The sequence below is a fragment of the Sardina pilchardus genome, chromosome 10 (assembly GCF_963854185.1).
Source record: "Sardina pilchardus chromosome 10, fSarPil1.1, whole genome shotgun sequence".
NCBI lineage: Eukaryota > Metazoa > Chordata > Actinopteri > Clupeiformes > Clupeidae > Sardina > Sardina pilchardus.
The window spans coordinates 2767632-2778520 of record NC_085003.1 but is presented as its reverse complement, the minus strand read 5'-3'; the positions used below and the strand labels follow the sequence as shown (position 1 = coordinate 2778520).

Sequence of the window (10889 nt, the reverse complement as noted above, 5' to 3'; positions counted from 1 at the left end):
GAATTTCTCCAAAATCTCACTTCCTGTTTGAGATATTTTTGGGCACCCCTTCTAGGATGTCTTAGGATCACCCAAGGAACATATCTACCAAATGTCATGCTTCTATCCGCCGCGTAACGATTTTTCACATAATCTCCCCTACTATAAATGGAATTGGCTAGAGGAAACATAATGTTATATTGAAGTTGTAATTCAACTTTACATTCAGATCATCTTTACAAAATGCATTCATCAAAGCCAGAAGACAAATGTTGGTGCACATGGTTCACCCACATCATGCGTGCGTGCTATTACAGCGATAAGGAGGATCCCTTCAAATCCTAGAATCAATTCATTGAACATCCAATGAAGACAACTGTTACAGATATACATTTTATTTACGTATTTAAACAATCAGATCTATTATAAATTCTTTGCTTTTCCAAACTTAAGGGCATATAGGTTGTTGTGTTGACCTCTGAGGGAGAGAAAAAGAGCAGCAGGATCCTAAACAACTAAATGAATCAAAAAAGAAAATAAAATGAATCTCATAATGTACTGCACTTTAAAATCACAGAAATGGTAATGTGGTTCTTTTTGGATGACACTTTTAACAATGTGAGACAGTGTGAGTTAATGGTGAGGAGAGCCATCACAGCCTAGGAGCTCACACCACCAGCCATTCCTCAGCCTGTAGAGGACTACTGCCGTTGGGACAGAGACTCCAGAGGAGACATTTCAAAAGGAAAAGATAATTTCTTAGCCATTTCAAAAACAAGTCATTATTTCTATCCGTGCTGGTTTTGGTGTGATATGTTCTTTTAGTATAAAGACAGCCTGGACATTAGCAACTCTACTGAGCAGAATAGCTTTAGATTCCATGTACCATTTTTAAAATGGTGGGGAAAATAACATCACAGTTATGATGTGTTTCTGGAATAGTATGCCCCAGTAAAAAGGGGCATGGTAGTAGTATGTACTATCTAACATGAAAAGACTAAAATTCAAACATTCCTTTCCTACCCTATGCCTTCAAATGTATCATATGATCCCATTCAGGGCAATTCTTTCCCTTACTGTTGTCGTGACACACTTGAGGAAAGGAGCAAATACCCACAACGAAAATTATCTTTACACAGATAAAAATGTTAACAATCCCCAGAGATTGAACAGAATATAGTCAATATGCATCCTTTTCCTAATGAGTCCAATAATCCGATACGTAGAACCAAAGAAGATGGGGAGGGTTGTTCGTGATTACTCAAAGAGAAGGTCCCTTGCATTAGCTAACATCTTCCTCAGTCTACCTGCAAGGATCAGCAAGAGCAGATCAGGAGTGGATCCAGATCTCAGCTCCATGACCGTGTACTACAACTCATTGTTTAATTTGACAATTTGTGAAATCACCGACGGGTGGACAATCAGTTTTTGGCAGCGTCTGCCTGCCGCGGCCAGTTCTCCTCCTCGACTCCAGAGTCGTACTCCTCCTCGGCGCTGTCCTTGGCCGGCGCTCTGGTGAGGAAACCACAGGATTTTAGAGCAATAGCTTCAGTCAAACCTCTGTGCAAGTCAGATGGTTCTAATTATGGGGAGTTATTTCAGAGGCTCCACTTGCCTGATATACAGAGGATCCATCTTTCCTTGAACAACTTCTTGGTTCAGCTCTACAGCAACTATGTCAGAATGGGGCACCTCAAACATGGGTTCCAGTAGAAGTTTTTCCTGTCAAAGACATTCAAGAGCACCGAGACTTCAGACACACAGAATAAAACATTTAACATTAAAATATGCAGTATATATCAGGAAATTAGGATAAAATAAATAGAAGGATTCTCTACACAAGGTGCATTCCTACTGATTGAAGCACCAAAATGGTATTGTGCATGGGTCATGTGGTAAGTACTGTAAAGAGGTGAACATGTCTTTACCATGATCGACCTCAACCCTCGGGCTCCAGTCTTCCTTTCCAGAGCAAGTCGGGCTATGGCCCTTAGGGCGCCTGTAGATACATTCAGGTCACACTAGGGAAAAGTGGAGGGAAATATACAATTTAGTTCAATGCGTGATATCACAACTGTTCAGATATCTTGAATACCTCTTTAAATAAGCAACTACATGTACATGTGGCAAACAAACAGAAAAAGGGAGGGACGATGGATGGATGGATGGATGGATAAATAGTACCTTGTCCATGCTGAACAGGGCCTGGTACTGGGGCACCACGGCATTGCGGGGCTCCGTGAGAATGCGAACCAGCGTCTCCTCATCCAGGCTGTGCAGGGGCACCACCACAGGCAGGCGGCCCACAAACTCAGGGATCATCCCAAACTCGATTAGGTCCCGGGCCTCCACGATCCGTAGCAGGCGGTCCTTCTCCTCCATCTCGGCCACCGCGTCCACCTCCCCGCCCGTGGTGTTGGCCAGGTCCGCCTGGGCCGCCGCCCGCCGCCCTTTCCCCAGGTTAGACGGTGTTCCAAATCCCAGGTACTGCAAGGGAACATCGGTATGTCACGGGTGCAAGAGATCACTTCCACAGATACCTGAGAACACTGACGAGACTGTATGTGAATGTGGGGGCCTTCTTTAGCTCACCTTCTCATTCTTCCTTCTGCTGATGATCCTGTCCAGGCCGTTGAAGGCCCCTGATGCCACAAACAGAATGTTGGTGGTGTCCACTTGCACGGTCTCTCCCCGTAACTTCCTAGAGTTCTTCTCAGGGACATTCACAATTGTGCCCTCCAGCAGTTTTAACAAACCCTACAGAGAGAGAGAGAACGCTGTTCATCAAATCTTTTCCAAGAATGGGCCACCCGATCAAAGTGCACAGGGGCGGCCTTAAGCAGACATCATCTGGAATGGCAGTGAGTCATCAATTTCAGAGTAGAGCGAGTGGCACACCAACCTGTTGAACTCCTTCTCCCCCCACATCTCTCAGCTGATGGATTCCAGGAACACTGCCAATTTTGTCCACCTCATCCAAGAACACTATGCCTGCAAAGCAAGGAGACTCATCATCACCATCTGGATACTGGTGTATGATCCCTATACGACTGACGTATAATAAAATAATAAGTCATAAGAGAGAACAACATTTTGTTGGATCCATTAAAGGGATAATCCGGAGTGAAATGCACTTTAGATCAATTTTTCGGACTATTGGGAGTACATACGTTGAGTTGACACCAAAATCATGTCATTCGGATGTATTTTGAGAAAGTTCGAGTTCACCGTTTTTAGCCAAAACTCGTTAGCCTGGAAGTGACCGGGGCAAGTCCTTTCACCACTACAAAACGCTATTTTTACACCTCTTCTACTGTTCCAAACAACACTACACTTACGTGGTAGTGAGTAGAGGGTTCCTAAAGCCAAACCGAAGTATCCTCACGTCTTTATGTGGTCGGATAGAGAGTCCAGAATGAATTTAATCAAGTCAGTACCTTTCCGGAAATGTTAGTAAAGTGTTGTTGAAGCGTTGCGCAGCTGCCGCAGCGACATTTCCGGAAGGTACTGACTCGATTAAATTCATTCTGGACTCTCTATCCGACCACATAAAGACGTGAGGATACTTTGGTTTGGCTTTAGGGACCCTCTACTCACTACCACGTAAGTGTAGTGTTGTTTGGAACAGTAGAAGAGGTATAAAAATAGCGTTTTGTAGTGGCGAAAGGACCTGCCCCGGTCACTTACAGGCTTACGAGTTTTGGCTGAAAACGGTGAACTCGAACTTTCTCAAAATACATCCGAATGACATGATTTTGGTGTCAACTCAACGTATGTACTCCCAATAGTCCGAAAAATTGATCTAAAGTGCATTTCACTCCGGATTATCCCTTTAACTTCCTGATGAGAGCGTAAGATATATTTTGTAAAGGTGAGCTGTTGACACAGCCAATCCACAGGACTTGAGGAAGTGCAACTGCAAAGCTCTTTGTTATGTTTTACCTTGCTGGGCTTTATCTACCGAGTAGTTGGCATCCTGCAGTAGCTTGGCTATGACTGACTCAATGTCTTCCCCAACATAGCCTGCCTGAGTCAGGGTGGTACAGTCACAGATGGCAAAGGGTACATCCAGGCATTTGGCCAAGGTCTGCGCCAAAAGAGTTTTACCTGCCGATAAGATATTGCAAACATTAGGGTCAGGTTCACTGATGAGTCATACAAGTGGCATGTCTAACATGTTCTCATTGGACAATATTGTTTATCAGTGACTTATTTCAACAGAAATCGAGGTCAACCTCAATCTACATAAAAGATTAGGTTGTTTTTTTTCATGCCAGTCTTATCCAACTCAACTACTCCCCGTTTCTGCATAACAATCCTCAGCGTATATTCTCAGTGCGAAGCCAACACCGACCTGACCCAGTTGGTCCCAGCAGCACAATGTTGCTCTTCTCCAGTCTGATGTCACTCTGGGTGGAGTCTAGCACCTCCCCGCCCCTTTTCTCCTGCGGGCTCTGCTGAGTGGCCTGCTGCTGCACGGACGCACCCAGAGCATTGCCATGGGGACTGATGCCCGCAATCTGAAGCAGCTCTAGAGAGAAATAAAAATTCAAAATATATTTACATATTGTTAGGACAGGTTAGGGTCACATTATGGGGTAAGCACTGACTTATAGGCGGAGCGTCAGTGATGTGACTATGTGTGGCTGATTGGTAAATGAACACCTGTCCTGAGTCTTTGGCCCACAATAAGCTTGGGGGCCTTTCAGAAAGACTGGCGTCCTGTGTTTCCTCTTTGAGAGTGTTTGCCTATTTACTGTTTGTTTTGGATTTTAAACCAAAACACAACCAAACTGAACTTCTCAACAGAAACAGCGCTTGGGCTATTCGTGAGGTGCATGGAGAGCTACACATTGCACTCACATATGCTCGATTCTACTTCCACATCTTTACATCTTGTAGGGCCAGTGTGTAGGTTAGTGTTTTGGGGGTTTTGCATCAGGTAAAGTTGTGGTCTGGGCTTCAGCTAATAAATATGCCCTCAACAGCGAAGCTTTAAGCATTTAAAACAATGGCAGTTAACCAAAGTGCTGAACATTAAAAAAAAAAAAGAAGATCAGCAAACATAACAGTATACACAACTATAATCAATTATCAAGAGACAATAAATAATTACAATAATAATAATAATAATAATAATAAAATGCTAATGGTGAAAACAAAAAAATAAATACTCAGTGTAAGGGTATACTGTCTATACCATCAAGTCAGAATTAATTGATAAATTTTGTCTGCGTCTGCGTTTTAGCTCTGTATGTTTAGTTGTAGAGGGCCAATGGCTGAATCAGAGTAAAATCACTGCTGCTTAAATGTCATAGGTAGCTAATAATTCTGACCATTTGAATTTTCACAGAAATGTAGGCAGAATAGATTGGACATTTCAATCCTATTCAGGTTTAGAGAATACTTTACCACTGTGAGCTGTGGGACACAGCGTAGTATAGTTTTACAGAAACAAAGAGATGTGCTGTAGGACTGCAGCACTCTGCATGTGGGCCCCAAACACAGTAGGCCTACTCCGCATGAGGGCATTTTTGCAGCGTTACAAAATGTGTGAGCTTCTAAATGAGCTAGGTGCTATATACTAAGACAATCTAGAAATGTCTATCCTTTTCAAGTTGTGTCTATGAATATGTGAATATGAGACATAGCCAAACATTTTCCACATTAAAAGTTACCAACAAAATATTTAGCATTAAAAGAGCTACTAATGGCAAATGGCAGTTAGCTCCATTTAGCTTAGCATACCCTTCTAAAAATAGCTATATAGCGTTGCATAGGGTGTCTATGTTATAGGGTAAACATGCCATTGATACGGTTGGCCCCAGTGCAGGGCCTATAGACATACTCGAAGTAGGTCAGGCCAACATTATAGCACAGCTGATAAAATACAGTAATCATCTGGCTATCTTCCCAGTAACCCAGCTGCACTGATACACCTCAACATTGCAAAATCACAAACACATTCACATGCATGCATACACACAGTTAGAAATGTATGCTGTTTTGTCCACAAGTGCACTACTGTACAAATAACAGCATATCATCGATGCAGCAAACATCACTGACTGGATCTGGGGATTCTCATTAGTGCAATTAATGCAATGCCACTCTCACTAATGACACTGTTATTATGTCATAAGACCAACCTCATTTCTAAGCCCAGCTGCCTAGGCGCTAAAATGTCATTCCAGTGGAGCAAAGTCCAAGTTTTAAATATAACCACCTGGAGAGGGTCCAGGAGGAGCTACTGAATGAAGGCCTGGTGACAGACCGTGGCTCCCCAGACTGGTAAACTAGGTCACAGGAACACAGTAGGTTTCCTTACATAGGTCACAACCTGAGCCGGCATCTTTACCTTTCACATCCTAGGCCTAGTTTATGCTCAGAACATATTAACAGATCTCATCTGTCCTAGATCTACACAAGTTGGGCATGGATGTTGCATCAGCACTATAGTTATGGCAGGCTTACAAGCACACACACCTGTGAGTTCTGACCTTCCTTACATTAAAAATGTCTGGAAGGGCTGATGTTGCCCAAAAACAAATGGAAAAATAAACAAGTTCATTTCTACTTAGTTACCTTATCAAGTTTCGTTTTCAGCAAACACATAGAACAGAGAGAATACCAATACCACTCATTTCCAGGTATGATTTGGAGCATGTCTTTTCAGACCCTTTATTCAGAAGCACCCCTGGCGGGCTAGCCAGGCCATGCCTACTGATCTCCTTTCAGGGAGACCCTAGTCTGGAACACCATAGTTCACTAATGTTTCCATCAATCATCAATCAGCCATCAGAGGGGATGATGCTATAGTTTAGAAATGATGATGCTATAGTTTTTCCTGACTGCCAGTGCTGTTTAGTGTCAGTTTGTGAAGTTTAGGCGAAGAAGGAATTGTTTAGGCTGGAAAAATTATTTTAAAGTTGGTGCCCAGTGTTGGAAAAGAATCCCAATGGTGAGTGACCACACTCTATTCACTCTATTCAATGAGTTTTATTTAGCAGTCCAAATGGCAGGGCCACTCAAGATATCTAAACCCATCTGTTGTTCATTCTGACAGGAGCATAAATCACCTTTAATTCCTCCTGAGTGTGTGACGGCACATGCATACAGACATGTCTGTAATATTTGGCATTTGTACAACCACAAAAAAATAAAACAAAGTAAATAGAAATAAGGACAAAAAAAATGGGTGATTGATGTCAATTGTAGTGACTGAAATGTGTGGGGGCAGACTATTGGACAAGGACTAGACATTATGTGAGGTGCAATTAGCAGAACACTTACTTGTAAATCTGTATTCATCCTCCCGTCTTCTGATCTCTAGTTCTACAGAGAGAGGGGGACAGTTATCTTCCCGTGGCTACTGTGACTACAACTGTACATCAAAAACCGTTACAAAAAGCTCCGAATCCATGAGGACGGATCGCGTTCCTTCCCATGAAGGTAAAAGCCCTTCGCTGCTGCCTTCCATCGGTCATTACCCATTGGACAAATGCCAAACCATACAGACAAGCACACTTCAACATGGACCTGGGGAGCTTTTACAGGTCTAGCTACAATGACCGGTGCATTAACACAGTCAGCTGACAGCAGAGCGGCAAGTCTGTGCCTACATGCGAGAGCTCTACCCACCCCGTGGAGTGAGGGAGTTCTGCTTCTCCACCTCGACCTGCTGTCGGCCTCCTGCAGGGATGTTGTTGTAGATTCTCTTGTAATGGTTATACACAGCTACTGCCAACACCTTCTTGGCATAGGACTGGCCAACAACATACTTATCGAGGTAGGCATAGATCTGTTTGAAAAAATAAATCAATGAAGAAAAAGAAAAGATAAATTATGATAGATAGCTGAACTGAAAAAAATATACGGTAAAATAAATGAAAAATTAGATCTATTGATTAGCTTTTCCCCCCACTTCGGTCATAAATAGATCAGAGGCACAGTTCAAATCTGTGTACATTTGAGAAGATGTATTGTCTGGAACCAAAGCTTACCTTCTTAGGGGGAGGAGGTGGCTTCTGTGCAAAGGCCAGTTTGACTGCTTCAGCAGCAGATTCAGCCTCCTTATTCAGACCTTTCTTGGAGTCAGTCTCTGACAGCACCACGAAAAAGTGGTGACATTTTTCACATTTCACAAACCGTGTTGAAGCTGACAACACACAAAAACAAATATTTAGGCAAGAAACACACTGTTGCAGAAAAATTTGCTGCTTCAAATGTACACACTCATTACATCTCTTAAACAACTGCAGGTACAGCTTAATAATCACCAAAACTTTGCCATAGTCCTCACAGAAGGATATCTACACAAATCTTCCATACGAGTGTCACTTACAGACGAAGGTCTCCACGTGAGTGCAGGGATCTCCACACTTAGGGCATCGGAGCTGACCGCCTCCCTTTCCAGTACCACCAGAGCCTGACAGCCTCTTTCCTCCTTCAGTCATACTTTTCTGCAGAACAAAACGTCAAGCTGAATTACAGTATCCGAGAAATATATTTGTCTTCTTGAGCGAAACACCAAACTTGAGCACACACATAATATACTTCCAACAAAAATTACGAAAAAGGCATACCTTTCCTCCATCACCTGAGCCTTCCTTAGTGGTCCCATCTTTTGAGGCGAAACACACAACTGTTTCTGAGAATGACCTGACACGCACTGATGGAGGTAGGTGGGTGTCACGAGATACTGGTCTGCATAAGGCAAACAGCTGAACCCGTGGACTGGAGAATCCTGCTGTAGGTGGATAGAACATTCAAGTCACACCAGACAGCACAAACAACGATACCTGTTCACTACAATCAGACAAATACCTGGACAATGATGACCGGGGTGAGCCTATATAAACCAAATATAAATCAACTACAACATTTGACATCAGCCTGTAAACTAGCTGAACAGTTTGAATTTAGAAGACAAATTACCTCAGGTATCCATCTTTGCAACAGAATACCAACAAAACAAATATACAATATAAAAATAATAAGAAATGATCGATTCAACAGTGCAAAATCGTTGGTAACTCATCCAAAAGAGCTTTCTATCCAATACTATGATGTCCAATCGAAATGCCTATGCAATACTTTGCTATACAAATTCGCAGACAACTTACTTAACTGTAGATCTATGGGAGGTTAACACAAGATTCAATAAGTAACTGTATAGATAGTATATACATTTTTAACCATATACTAATGCTGATGGCAAGAAACATTTGTCTAGGGGCATTCTGAAAACCGCTTTTCAATGATTGTGTAATTGCAGGCAACAGTGATTTGGCTTATTTAGAAGTATTGTCCACACTCGGATAAATAATACTTAATGTTCCTCTCAAGTTCTAAGACAGCATTCAAAATCAGTAGCCTTTGCCCCTCTCATCAACATTGCTGATATTTATGGGCAGGGGTGTAGTAGTAAAATAAGAATAACAGGCATTCAGAAAATTTTTGATATTTAATGGAGTTTGGTGGTGGATGTCCAACGTTTATAACAATAGTAGTGGTATAAATGGTTCCAGGAGTTGAGTGTAGGCCTACATATTGTGAATTTGGATAATACAGTGGAATTTCCAAATGTATGTTAAAAGTTGCAATTGGTGAAAAAACTCTTTCGAGAGGTGGATAAAGTCTATTTATGAAATTTCAGAAGTGGATAAACTGCGTCCAACCTCCACTACAGCCCTGTTTATGGGGGTGTCGCTTCAGGAGGTGTTACATGAAGCCCTCCTCAACCGTTTCACAACCCTCTGCCTATTACGTCGCACAGAGGAACGTGTTTACATAATTATTGAAACAACAACACTTTTGACACTAAATTGGAATATATTTTGTTCATACCACCTTCCAACAGACTGTACGGGGGTAACAATGTAACTTGTCAAACTTACCAGGAATTTGTCACAAATGTGACGTAACAAGTTATAGAAACTTCATCAGACTGAAGCGGACAAGAATAACTCCATGCCTGTCTAATCATTAACGTTACGTAGCCTACAACCGAAATGAATGAACAACGTTCATGTCAACTCTTACACAATTTGCTGAAACGTATAAACTTACCTTTCTGTGCTGTATTAAGAAGTACCCTCGCAGCAGACGTGCATGTGCAGCAGGACATATTTCTGTCAGGGTCTGGGAACATTTAGAGGCACATTATGACGCTTGAGATTGGTGCGTTGATGCACACAAAATCACAAACACTACACCATGCCCAAACTCAACAAGATCTGCTACTGGCTTTGGTAATCCTATAGGCCCATGCCTATAGAAAGAGAAGGAAATTCATACGAGCCGAGTGGAAAACCACTGGCTAACCATAGAAACAGCTAGGTTAACATTAGCAGTCAGAGGCAAGCTAGCTAGGTTAAAAAACACAACATCCCATAACATGCATCGTTTCCCAAGTTAAACATTAAAATGTAGCATTGCAAACAGAGGATTGTGCAAACCTTGATAATGAGGTTTGATTCTAATAGTTTTACAAGTATCGTCACTTACTGGTTTGTCCGAGATAGGACCAAATAAGTATATGGCAGGATTTCCACCAGCACTTCGTTAGCTCGCTAGCTAGCAAATAACGTTAGCTAGATTATTTCGTCGAGTCACTGTGTGGATATCACGGATAGAACAACACGGACATGAAATGTGTCATGCCAATGTCACAGTATGCAGATCGCATGAGTCTCTCACTCTCTCTCCCTCAGTTACCTCACTGTCAAGGGCCGACTTTTGTGATGTAACCTCTGCTGTGGTGAACTAGGTCGGCCGAACCCTAGACCTAGGGCCAGTTATCAAAGCGTCTAGTTTTAAGTTGCGTAGACGGGTCCCTTGATGACTGTTTGCATCACATGGTACAGAAGGGGAGGGCAAGGTGTTCTTCTGCAGATACCAAACACGAT

General features: G+C 42.4%; 1 protein-coding gene across 3 annotated transcripts; it reads right to left on the bottom strand.

The window, feature by feature from the left end:
* Window positions 1-358: 358 nt before the first annotated feature.
* Window positions 359-10826, bottom strand: clpxb (caseinolytic mitochondrial matrix peptidase chaperone subunit Xb). Of its 3 annotated transcripts, none has more exons than XM_062546839.1 (15): window positions 10489-10826; window positions 10051-10122; window positions 8565-8728; window positions 8324-8441; window positions 7983-8137; window positions 7621-7780; window positions 7273-7314; window positions 4334-4510; window positions 3922-4086; window positions 2882-2970; window positions 2572-2736; window positions 2164-2466; window positions 1908-2000; window positions 1595-1701; window positions 359-1491 (listed from the first exon to the last, which is right to left on the bottom strand). In XM_062546839.1, exons 2-15 carry the CDS (start codon window positions 10106-10108, stop codon window positions 1401-1403), a joined length of 1887 nt encoding a protein of 628 aa, XP_062402823.1. In that variant the 5' UTR covers window positions 10109-10122; window positions 10489-10826; the 3' UTR covers window positions 359-1400. The 3 variants fall into 3 exon arrangements, with proteins under 3 accessions (XP_062402823.1, XP_062402824.1, XP_062402825.1); XM_062546840.1 differs by having other exon boundaries at window positions 10699-10825; XM_062546841.1 differs by lacking the exon at window positions 7273-7314.
* Between the last annotated feature and the right edge of the window lie 63 nt (window positions 10827-10889).